A 12,869-nucleotide genomic window follows, 5' to 3' on the forward strand; every position below is an offset into this window, starting at 1 on the left:
CAGGAGTGACTGGCGCTATTGATGGGGCATTCTTTTTTAGCAGGATATCAATTGCGTTGTGCCTTTTTGTGATGCTGTTGTCTTCAGATAAGTTCACCATGCCTAGAGAGTGAAGAACTAACCCTTGGTCCTGCGCTCCAGGGAGTTCCAGTCGTGATTTTGGTGATGGCGGCGCTGACATGATGGAAGACAAAAGCACCTGCTTTTTCTGCGGCGGGCAAGACGGACTGGCACTGCACTTCAGACGGTCATTGATCGAAAGCTGCAGCAAAGAAGTATCTTGTGCTATCTTGTTTTGGCCGATAGCGCAAGCAAGCTTATCATTAGGGGACCGTGTTGAAGTAGTGCAGGAATCGCTAGAAGACGTTAGTTTCAAGTCTACATCGGTCATTTTTAGCCCTTCAGGGGCTTTGCTCAAAGCACTACCAACCCGTGTCGTCAGAGTTGACTTTTGTGAAATTAAGGGGGCATTGAGCATGAGTCCAGAGTGACCGACACCTTCTTTGTTTATTAGGCATGACACTAAACTTTCTGGAGACACCCCAGATTGCTCCAGCGAGGCCGTTCCACTTTCCTGATGTTCACTAGGGACACTGAAAACTCCAGTGCTTACAGCACTAGGGACAGAGTCAGTCGAAGAAAGGCCTCCCATGGAGTTGGCGATCTTCTGCATTGGAAGGACAGCGCGTCCAGTAGTCTTTAGTTGCATAGTTGAAGTGTGCGCTCGAACCAGCGGGCTCTCGTTTACATTGAGCTTTTCCTGTGTAGCAGAAATCGCACTTATTATTTCTGCATCCGTCAAATCGAATGGCGAAAACATTTTGAAAGGATGAGAATGCGTGGCTGGAGCCACTTTTGATAACGCGTGCTCCGTTGACGGCGACTTCAGCAGCGGGAGTGGCATCGGCACAAGGTCAGCAAGAGAAAGCATAGATAGTGGTTTTACCAAGGGCTTATGTATAGTCGCGCTAAGCCTATTGTGGTCCAGACTAGTGCTTGCAGACGCTGCTGCATCGATGACATTGACCGCACAGCTTTCAACCAGAGAGGCAACGTCATGATGGACCTGTGCAGTCGTTTGTATCAATTGGACAGGCGCTGCCGAAGGATCCGGAAGCGCTGGGGGGGCCTCCTTCGAGCAAGTAGCAGGCTTACCTTGTGACTTCTGGCTGACCGCTGCATTGTTTGGCAGGGGAGTCCATGGATTAAGCATCCGACGCTGTAGCAAAGTCTTATGACGTGTCTGAGGCCCCCCCAACGCAGGGGCCTTCTGCATTGCAGCCATCGGCCCTTGAATATAAAGTTGGCCCCGGCCCTCGGACGCACTCGGGCGAACTGGGCAAACTGGGACTCAGCCGGGGCTCCGCGCGGCAATGCAGTCTTTATGCAAATCCACTAGTAAAAGCAGAAAAGGGACTCACAAGTCGCTGCAGCTCCTCACAGTGTTACACACACAGAGTCTTTGGGCAAACTGGGACTTAGCCGGGACTCCGCGCCGCGCTCCGCGCGGCAATGCAGTCTTTATGCAAATCCACTAGTAAAAGCAGAAAAGGGACTCACAAGTCGCTGCAGCTCCTCACAGTGTTACACACACAGAGTCTCTGGGCAAACTGGGACTCAGCCGGGACTCCGCGCCGCGCTCCGCGCGGCAATGCAGTCTTTATGCAAATCCACTAGTAAAAGCAGAAAAGGGACTCACAAGTCGCTGCAGCTCCTCACAGTGTTACACACACAGAGTCTCTGGGCAAACTGGGACTCAGCCGGGACTCCGCGCCGCGCTCCGCGCGGCAATGCAGTCTTTATGCAAATCCACTAGTAAAAGCAGAAAAGGGACTCACAAGTCACTGCAGCTCCTCACAGTGTTATACACACACAGAGTCTCTGGGCAAACTGGGACTCAGCCGGGACTCCGCTCCGCGCGGCAATGCAGTCTTTATGCAAGTCCACTAGTAAAAGCAGAAAAGGGACTCACAAGTCGCTGCAGCTCCTCACAGTGTTACACACACACACAGAGTCTCTGGGCAAACTGGGACTCAGCTGGGACTCCGCGACCTGGATGATAGATTCCTGGGGACTAGCGGTGAGACACCTTTAGGTTTCTCACAACAAAGAGGAAGTTATGGAGAAGAGAGAAGCTTTTGATTCTTATTTTGCCTAATATGTGGTACTGTTGTTAGAGTGGCGGGGAACAACCATCTCTTGGTGATGCAGGAACTGGGTCCTGCTTTTTTCTTAAATCTCTTTTTTTAAAGAGATTTTGTTTGAGCAGAGAGAAGACTAATAGTTAATAGTTTAATGAATTTGGTTCAGTGAGTTCACATATAGTTTGTGTTCACTATGGATGTTAGTTAAGTTTCAAGTGTCACGTGAGGCCTATTGGGGAGTGTTTGATTTGGCACTTAATGGATTGGTTGTAGTCGTGGTCTCTCTAGAGAGATTTAATGTGCACTATGTTTTACTGTTTAACCGTTTCTTTCCACAGCTGAACTTTGAGCATAATGGTAGTTAGGACATGGACTGCTTAAGCTAGTGGTGCAATGCGCAAGTCATGATGCACATTTGGACACTTTTCAGGTTGGACTATACATTTCTGGATTGGTTTATGGTTAGTGAGGACATTGACTTCCTATGTTAGTGTAGCATTGTACAAGATAAGATCCATGTTTTGTTAACACTTGAGTTGCAGGGCGATGTTTATTGAAGGATATTTCATTTGAAGTTGAATTGCAAATGCATATTAGGTAAACTAGTTGTGATGCCTTTGTCTGGTGTGAATGGACATGGGTGATGTGTGGTTGTGTGTGGCTTGCTGCATTGGAGCTGTTGAAGTTGTGGAAGTGGATTGGCCTCCTGGCACAGATGTGCAGTTGCTTTTGAGGGGTGTTGGGCACCTGGCGTGCTTGGAGTACCCTCGTATAGGGGTGCTCTGTTAAGGGGTGTACTATGCCTGTTTTGTAGCCAGTGGAGATTAGGTGATCTAATGTTAGTGAGGAGTGTGCGTTTGTGGGTATGCTTGGTACGGCATGGTTTTGTCCGAGTCATGTGGTTTTGGAGCGAGAAGTCTGAACTTATTGAGAGACTTCATGAGGTATGGTTTCTTTAGTTGATGGTGTCTCTCCCTAAAGGAAAGGGAAGAGGCATTGCGTTATATAGTTTTGTCCCACTAGGTTAGGACGGTCGCAGGGATTATGTGGGTGCGTGGTGGAGAGGTTTTGTGCTCAAGGTGGAGGGGTGTACATGTGTTGGGATTTCGTATATGTATGTTTCTTGCTTCATGGGTGTGGTCTTGTGTTGTTGAAGGGGAAAGATGTGTTGTATCTTATCCTTCCCTGCACCCTGCCCTGTAAGCATGGAATGATGTGTGTGAGAATGTTATGTTCTGAATGGTTCTGTGAATGTCATTGGAGAAGATGGGTTGACAGAGGATGCCGGTGGCTGTTGTGTCCCTGTAACTTATTTGATGTGGCCTAATGTATCCCTGTACCCGGAGCTGGAACTTAGTAAATATGTTAACTGTTCCTATAGTGGTGTCAGTGTAGTGATTGGCCAGGAACCAAACTTAACACTCATCTTCCTCCGAGAGCATAGACCCTGAAGAAGAGGATCATAAAGAAAAATATTTAGCCAAGTAAGCAATGGCAAGAGTGCAGATTACATGGGGTACTGGTAGTGTCAGAGATGGCCCCAAGAGCACACCAACTCTTGAAGACAGTTCAAGGGTTTTTATTTTCAAAATAGGGCAACCTCTCATATATATCTGGTTGTGAAGGCCTAAAGACAAATGCCCACTGGGAACAAGGTGGTCCCCGGCCTATGTTTCCCAGTGCAGTGCAATGTAAAGGTTTGTGCCTTCTAGACACTCTGGCCTCACGTAGTCCTTTCCTTCTGCGCTATGGTATTCCTCTCTCTATGTGTCTATCCCTTTCCTCCTCCTACTCTTCTCCCTACTACTCCTCCCATCGTCTCTTCTCTCTCATGCTTCCTCTACCATCACTCCGCTGTTCCTCTTTCTACTTAAATGCTCAGATCCTACTCTCTAGTGAAAACATGTACTTTCCCCAGGTAATGTCAACTGTTGTATTGAATTAGTTCTGCAATGGTGCCCCATGATGCCCCTTTGCTAGCACGTTATTGTTGTACAGAATGCATTAATGTACATACATCCTACTATCTACCCCCCTCCTCCAGACCACCACTACTACTCTTGCTTCTCCCACCTTTCACATCCACAGTCACCTTCTCATTCACTCCCCAGTTTAGTCTTGCTCTCTTTGCATGCACACTGAAACATAAGCACCACTTTGCCCCACCAACCAATACCTCACACTGCACACTCTTTCAGCAATTCTCCTTGATGCTCCTCTGCACTGGCTTTCATCCACCAGGTCTCTTGGTCCTCCTCATCCTCCCTGCACCTACCAGAATAACCCACACCTCCCTGTGTCCGGTACCCCCTTTTATCCCTCCATTGACTGTGCCCCTCTGCTGGTTCCCCGGGAGGTGGGAGGCAACCACGGACTATCCTTTTTCACGAGGAGGTGTTACAGGCAAGAAAACATACAAAAAGGCACTAAGGCGTTGCCCTTTTCCTGTACACGAGTCTGCCAGTTTCAGGCAGTGGGGACCCGCTGCTTTCAATTTCCCAGTTTGTGTGAGAGCTTTTCAGCAGGTCTTAGATGTCGGGTTGAACAGGGAACCTCTCCACCGGTACCTCACAGAGGTGTACACTCCGTCTATGGGTGAGCATGTGACCATTGCTTGAGCGCTCTGCGCAATATTGTTGTAGTTGTGCTTGTGTAGTTTGGTTAGCGGCTTGGCTTATTTGGCCTGCTGCTTGATTTGCTCAGTACACGGTCTGCTCTTGGCGGTCTCTCTCTTGGTTAGGTTGCACACTGCCTGTTCCACCGCTAAGGCTGCTGGTGCTTGAAATCATATGGGACAAAAATAGAAAATTGACAGAATGTGGCAGTACAGGTATGGGATGTTAAACATTTGTACTATGCCAAACATGCAGGAACATGAAGAAGTGACAGGGCTGAGGGGCCTTCCCAACACCCACACCCCGCCTCTAGGGAAGGACTGATTCTGGGACTTTTTCGTGGTAGGATCCCACCCCAGGTTAAAAGGGGTTCCCTGTCCCCTCTTGACATAGTCAAGTGTCCGACCCTGTCCCATGAGCAGGATCCTGTAAGAGGGGAAGCGGGATTGACAGGGGACGCCCTCTCTGCCTCAATTCAAACACACCATAAAGACTGGCCTTCCTCTTTTGCAGCAAGTAAACAAGGGCATTCTAGGGAATGTAGAGATCCATAAAGGGCATGCATTCCAAGATTTCAGGTCACTTACTTGATTAACATTTTGACATACCGTCACAGGTAAACACACAATAACACATCACATATAAAACATTCCAAAATCACATTAGCGCTTGTGCTTCCGCAGTTACTTCTAATTTGGTAACATTTCAACCAACTCATCTCTTGAAATGGTATATGCAATTCATATATAAGGTTATAAGAATTCACAATCAGGGGGTTAATTTCTCGAGGCAGATTTCATGCGTAGGGTTATAGTCACAGCATCATGTCAGTCCAAGGCTGGTTTAATAATGCAACGAGGCTTGGCAGATGGGGTCTCTTTAGCCATGCTCTTTGCAAGTACTTCCAAGATTTATGGCAAAGCTGTACCCCTAAGTAGAGACTAGAAGTCCCTACCCTACTCGGCTACCATATGTACCATATTGTCAAGCCTAGAGGAGAGAATATCCATGGCCTCGGTGGAGGCAGTGCAGGACTGTACGGACAAAAAGGTAAACTCCATTTTGAAAAACTTCTCTATGGGCTCTCATTTGGCGTTAAGAGCAGCTACATATGCCTCCTACAGAGCAGAGATGGCACTGGGGTCAGTAAAAAATGCTAACACCGACATTGGAGGAAGGAGCAGACTATGCGCCAGTATTGCAGGTTTTAAAAAGGGGAAATCCTACTTCTTTCAGATCTGGCCTCTGAGGAGGTTAAGGGAGAAGGAATTTCAATGAGGGCAGGACGTGGACAAGTAGACACCAGAGGCTGACATACGGAGTGCCATCGGAAGACCATGGTGATGAAAATAATGCCATTCGAGTGGAAGATGCTCTTTGGAGACTAGTTGGAAGACAAATTCAATAAGCTCTTTACGGCAGATAAACATGCAGGAAAGTTGCACAGAAAGCAGGACCCTAGGACAGGGCCACATATGGACAGTGCAATGAAATACAACAAGACCCATTCAGCAGAAAAAGGGATTCCGGAAGAGCAAGACCAAAGGAAATCAACAGACCCCAGGGAAAAACGGAAAAGGCTCTTTCAGTACAAACACAGAAAACCAGATGCCAGGCCAGAAGGGGTGAGGATCCGATTCTTCTCAGAAGGCCCCGTCCTCAGACGACTGGGTGAATTGGGTAGCGTAGAGGGGAATATAGAATAGTTTGGCACCACCATCCCCTTCCCTCCTGCTCAGGTGCGATCTTCACCCCTCTCCCCAGGTGCAGGTCCTAGAGGATGGCAATCAGGGAGAATATCCTGGAACTATATAATTAGAATTGGTTATTTTTAACGTGCTTAATACCCCGAGGTTTCTAAGCGTGGACCCGGAGAATCGAACCTGTGTTGCTTCGCGTCGTCTTATTTCCAAGGCGAGCGCGTTGCCCCTGAGCTATCCTCCCCGCTACTGAAGAAAAGGGCGATCAAGAGTTTTCTAGGTGGCTTGAGGGTACAGGATTTTATTCCATTGTATTTCCCATACTTTACTTCTGTAAAGGCGTGTTATGAATACCAATTCATATTTCAAAAACATTAGAAGAATTCAAACTGAGTCTGGACCTAAAGAGACTGAGCCAGCACATGTCCAAATAGACATTCAAAAGAATATGGCAATGGTCAGGGAGGGGGATTTCTTAGCATCACTGGATTTGCAAGACGCCTACTATCATGTGCCAATTTGGGGGGCACATCAAAATGTCCTCAGGCTTGCGATGGGCAGTCAGCATTATGAATTCCAGGTGCTTCCATTTGGACTCAAAGCAACTGAGTATTTTCGAGGTCCTGGTTCCAGTAGTGGGATCACTACATTCATGAGAAACACAGAACTTCCCATATTTCGCTAATGGCTCCTCAGGGATCATTTACAGGGAGGTTCTGTTGGATCATGTAGAGACTTCCTGCAGGGCATTGGAGAGGAAAGAATTCACCATGAACAGGGAAAAGTCCCACTTGAATCCTTAACAGGATTTGAAATGTAAAGGTGCAAGGTTCTGGACAACATGGGGGAAGGGTATTGTTGCCAGAGAAGGGAGGATCAGATTGCAGAGTCTGATCAGGACCTTCAACGGGCTATTGCAAGGTTTATTTTGCAGGTCCAGGGTCACATGGCCTCCTGCATGCACTTGGTACCATGGGTCAAGTTGCACATAAGACCTCTGCTCTCACATCTGCACAGGCACTGGATTCACAGAACTTCTAGAGAATGTTCCCGGTTCCGGGGGAGCTAAAACGACAGCTACTATGGTGGCTGCAGTTTGGAAATGTATGAAAAAAACGGTCTCCTCTGCAAGAGCCTTGCCTGATAATAGTTAACTCAAGACGCCAGCAAGTTGTAGCGGGGAGCTACACTGGAAGATCTCAATTATGGGAAATTAAGGAAGCAGTGCACTCCTCCAATTAAAGAGAATTGGCAGCGGCCGGGAGGGCACTGCAGGCATTTGTGCCACTTCTGAAGAGGCAGGCAGCAATGATCAGGGCCGACAATACTGTTGCCATGGCATATATCAATGGGCATGGGCACTAGCCCCATAGAGTTGGAGAGGTTGGCAAATTCATTAGTATAATGGGATGAGTCAAACCTGTTGTCAATAAATGCGGTCCATGTCAGAGCGGAGGACAACTTGATAGAAGACAATTTGAGCAGTATCTTTCCATCTGCATCATGGGAGCTGCACCAGGAGATATTCCATTTTATATGCTGCCTGTTTGGGGCACCAGTGCTAGACCTGCTTTCCTCTCAATACGACAGTGGAAAGGTCTCTTCCTGGTTTCCATGTTGGGGAGTGTGGGGGTATTGATGCCGTCAGTGTTCAATGGCCAAAGGGTCTATGAAATGCATTCAGCAGCATGATCCAGGGTCAAGAGCCAGCGGTGAGGGCTGCACTCCCTTTGTCTAGCTTAAAAAGATAGATGGCATTACTTCAATTCTGATACAATTTTCTATCTCTTTAACATAGCCTAATGAGTTATACACCACTCATTCATAGTATTAGAAGAAAAATATATTTTAAACAGCCAAGTTAAGGTAATCGCCAGTGTGCGTATGCATTTCAGACAGGAAAGTCCTTCATCAGAGCAGAGTTTTTAAAAATAACAACGTGACAATATGGACACAAAGATCCCATACACAGAATCCACGAGCAGTGGTGCATATGTAAACTGAGTACAAACAATCAATGTAAAGAAGGGGATCATCGTCATGATTTCATCAGAACATATGGCAAAATTAAATGAGAAATGTCAAGTCGAGAACACCAAATCCTGTGTTGGATCATGTTTTACAATATTCAAGAACCCACACACATAGAACATAATGGTTAGTTAAACAATACCCCAAACAAGTCATTGACATGATAACCAAACATGGCAAATGAAGCCAAAACACACAATATCCAAGTCAATTTACAGATCGCAAAAGAAGTTGACATTAAAGGGCGAGATCTAGAACCAATAAAGGATAAGAGCAGAAAGTAAGAGAAGAAAATACAAATATTGTCAGTATGAGATCACTTGTTACACAAGTGATGTTGTCTAACCAGTCTTAGTCTAAGGCCTCTGTCTGGCCCTGCACCCTTTCTGCCAAAGGTGTAGATCTTTTTACTCTCTATCTGATGGGGCCTTCGCGGAGGCCAGCCGGGTGCCTGACCTTTTCCTCATAGTGCTAACTACAAAGGAATCTGGTTTAAGCTGACCCGGATGTACAACGGGTCTGTAGGTGCTGGTCTGAATAGTTTTTCGACAGAAAGGTTTACTGCCCTCGTGAAGTTTGGTGTGAGGAGAGAAGGCTGTATATGCCTCTGGATAGATTGCAAGGGGGGATAAATTGAGTGGCGGACTTCTGGTCACACAGGATGTCCTCGTCGACTTGGGTCTCCTGGTGTCTATTTTAAAATGTTGACCAGCCTTGAGAATGAGCTCATTATATTGAAGTTGGTTGTCGACTGGCGAGTCAGCCACTGGCTGGTCTTGATGGTCTGGCGACTGGATGATTTAATCATCATCATCATAATATTGGTCCTGGTCATCTTGGTCTCCTTGATCACCCTGATCCAGGGTCCGGAGACTCAGAGGGGTCTATAAAGTAGACTTCTTGAGAGGAATCATGGTACCTGGGAGGTGACCAGGGTCTGTGTGGAAGTGCTGGGATGTGAAACATCCAGGAGCGGTCTTTTGGCAGAAGGTTCATTGCTGGCTACTCGCCTAGAAGTAGGGCCCTGGATATTTTTCAGTTTTTCAGGGTGCTTATCCATGAAGTCTACAATGCTGGATATTTTCCTCGTAATGCAAATCGAAGCTCTCTGGGGTCAATTTAGTGGATTTGTGAAATACTGAGGGGGTACTAGTGTCAGGTAAAGAAGTCTGAACTTTGTGGTGCATGACCCCTGCAAGGGTGTCTACAGAAGTAGCAGGGCCACTATCTTGGGAGGTAGGGGGCTTGGACGCTAGAGGTGAAGATTTGGCGGTTTTTTATGTCTTTTTCTTCAGGAGGGTGGCAGGGATATGAAAGTTCCCTCATTTTTGATGAAAGGAGGGCTGTTTTAGACACACTGTCTGAAACGGCTTTCTGCACAAGCTCAATAGCCCACAGGACAGGGATAACTTGGAGAACCTCTCCTTTGACATTGTGTGGCTTTCGACGGTCGATGACGTGGTCGACGGTCGGCTGTGGTGAATGTGCTTTGTGTGGCGGGAAGTGTGCATGCTCGAGCTGCCGGATGGAGTCTGCCACAGGGCCGCTGACCTGCTCGTTGGAGCCGGGGACCCACATGTGGGATTATGTCGAGCCCCGGTCGCCATTGGCGCCACTAAGGTGATCGACGCTGCCCTCGCTGGATTTCCCTGCCGCGTCTGTGGAGGTCTCGGCCTGCATGGCGTGTGCGGGCCAGCGTTTGGTTCGGAGGTCATTTAGGGTTTTTTGGCTGCACAGTTTGCAGGACTTGCAGCTTTTCTCAGGGTGGTCCGTTGGCAGACAGTGGTTGCACACACGGTGCGTGTCCTTCAAAGGGAACTTTCTGTTGCAGGAAGGGCAAAATTTGAAAGGAGTATTCGCCATTGCTTATGGAGAGGGAAGCGCAGCGCCAAAAGGGAAGATAAGGGGTCAAAAGAGGCATTCGCTAATAGGGCTGTCACGGTATGAATTTGTGGACGGGGTGGAACCTTCTAGCCAAATGACAGTACATCATGGTTATCGCAGTATAGCAGACATATTAAAGTAACTTTAAATAACAATATTTTTTGTGACCATACTTTTCTTAACAGTCTAACACTGCAAACAGCAGCAGGAACTCATGTTTTTTATATAATTTTGTTTTATGACAAAAGTGGGCACTTTGTTGCTCTGGGCTGTTAATTGGGAAAAGCAAATATCCGTCTTCATTTCCGAGTGCACAGTGGAGCTTGACTGAACACATCACCAGGAAAAAGAAGCCCTGCACCTACACTGAAAGAAAATCTAGGTGAGGTAAGAGTGGAAGGACGTTAACCCTTTCTATTGAAATAGTCCTCCAAGCCTTTGGGGCGGGGGGGTCCCGTTACTCCTTCAAAGAAAGCGTATTGGCTTTGCTTAAGTGGGTATTTAGGGTTTCAGCTCGCAAGATGGCTTCTTTTATTTGTTCTGCCATGCAGAGGATAGTAGCCATCCCTTGATAATTTGCACACCAGAGAACCAATCCTGAGGATGGTGGTATGTATTTTCTAAGGAAGCATGTGTCTTCATTTTAGGCTGTGTCACCCCAAATGTGTTATTTGCTGGCCAAAGAGAACGCTCTCCAAAAGGTGCTCAATAATCACAGACCATGTTCACCCTGTTGTCAACTATTCTGTGCGGTGGAGCAGTAAATAATTTGAGGATTAGTAAAGTTCAAGGTGTGGCTTATGCTCAGTGATAAAACCAGGGTCTTCAGCCATTTTAATATTCATTAGGAACCATTCTCCACTATAATACATTACAATCAAAATTATAATTTATATAATCATGATTTACAAACCGCACAGATGCCTGAACCAACCAAAGTTGTTTACCTATGCTGCACTGACTGAACTCTATAATTCATAGATTTTGTACTCAGGTATGTGCTCTTCGAGGATACAAAACTGCACAACCTAAAACTGCTTGTACCACAAGAAAATACTAACCTTTTCGCACTGACTTTTTGCATTTCAAAATCATAAACGGATTAGTTTTGTTAACATATCCAATAACATTTTGAAATGGGCTGACACGCATCTTCAGCTGGATCTGCAGGCACCAAAAAAAAATAAAAAAATAAAATAAAAATAAAATGGAGCAGGGGAACGTCTTATAAGAGGGGCCAGAGAAAGGGTGAACACTACAAACGTTTTTGGTGCATTCTCAGTTAGGTCCTCTCCTCTTTGAAAACCGAGACATGCAATTCTTAAAAAAATGTTTGGGACCCAATGCAATTGCACACTTTTCTTTTCCATGCAGACTGACTGCACGCCACACAAGTATGCTTAGCAGCACTTCGGAAATGAAAAAAAAAACCTGCAGATGAAACATAACACGGCTCATGTTTGCTGATAAAGTGAATTTCAAAACAACTGCACTTTTCTCATATGTGTAAAATTATAGCGTGCACCTCCGTTCATACACAGCGAGTTCACTCACTTATAGTGCATCGTGGTAGTCTGGTGAGGAGAGGCGAACACCCATTCCTGTTCGAATCCGATGTCGGTGACAGTGGTGAGACCCACTGGACAGCACATCATCCTTTTGGATGGGGAAGCGCCTGCGTGGGTCCGCCCACGCATTTCGATAATTCGAAGAAGAAGGCCTTCGCCCATTCACCAACGTCCATACAAAGCAGCTGTGCTCTGGCCCTGCACCAACACTCGAGATTGTTTACAAAGTGGGTTGCAGGACGAGAACTAATGTTTACTTCAGCCGCAGGCCCAGACGAAATTGACGGTTTATGGTTCTTCTGGCAGGTCGGTTGCTATGCAACGAGCCTGCTGGCCCCTCTGTCTCACATATTGTTTTAAGGACAACATTTAAAAAATGGAATGCTCCCTTTATACACTCCGGCTCGGAACAAGATAATTCGGAATCCCCTATGACCCCCTTCTCGTATCAACCATTTCTGCAGTACACTTGGGAGAATTATTTCAAGTAAAAGGTGTTTTTTGTGGAAGTTTAAAGCAAAGCTAGTGCCAGTCCAATAAAGCAGTGGCACGAGGTTCAGATTCCATTCTTCACTGGTGCTTAGTGCAGATTGGAAACAGCCAGTTCACCCCCATATTGTACGCTTTGACGTTTTTTTCTGCTCAGTGGAGTGCACTCCTTACCTTGCGATGTCGGGCAGCGGCAGCGAATTCTGACAAAACAGTGAAGCGGCCAGATCTTCAACTGTCTGCGTGTTCAGCCCTGCAGAAATCGGTGTTGCTGCTCTTTTTCTAGTCTCTCACATGCTCACTTGCCAGACAAGGCAACTAAGGAAGATTCTGCAACCCATGGAGTGATGTGAAGCCACTGTGCAGTGCACTTACTGCTACAAACGAAACTGTGTGATTAGAGGCTGAAGCAAACACAATAAACCGGTATGGACATGT

At 46.7% G+C, this 12,869-nt stretch overlaps 1 protein-coding gene across 2 annotated transcripts in view; it reads right to left on the minus strand.

The window, feature by feature from the left end:
• Nucleotides 1-12,869, minus strand: part of TMEM186 (transmembrane protein 186) — a 140,276-nt gene that overhangs the window by 42,432 nt on the left and 84,975 nt on the right. The window contains exon 1 of one of the 2 annotated variants that reach the window (XM_069647047.1): nt 11,929-11,998. The exons of the other annotated variant lie outside the window; for it this stretch is intronic. Coding sequence (XP_069503148.1) covers nt 11,929-11,939 — 11 coding nt within the window. The 5' untranslated portion in view covers nt 11,940-11,998. Of the gene's footprint in view, nt 1-11,928; nt 11,999-12,869 lie in introns of those variants that run through there. 2 annotated transcript variants of the gene reach the window in all.

Source organism: Ambystoma mexicanum, chromosome 2q (assembly GCF_040938575.1).
Source record: "Ambystoma mexicanum isolate Mex_15411 chromosome 2q, UKY_AmexF1_1, whole genome shotgun sequence".
NCBI classification, from domain to species: Eukaryota; Metazoa; Chordata; class Amphibia; order Caudata; family Ambystomatidae; genus Ambystoma; species Ambystoma mexicanum.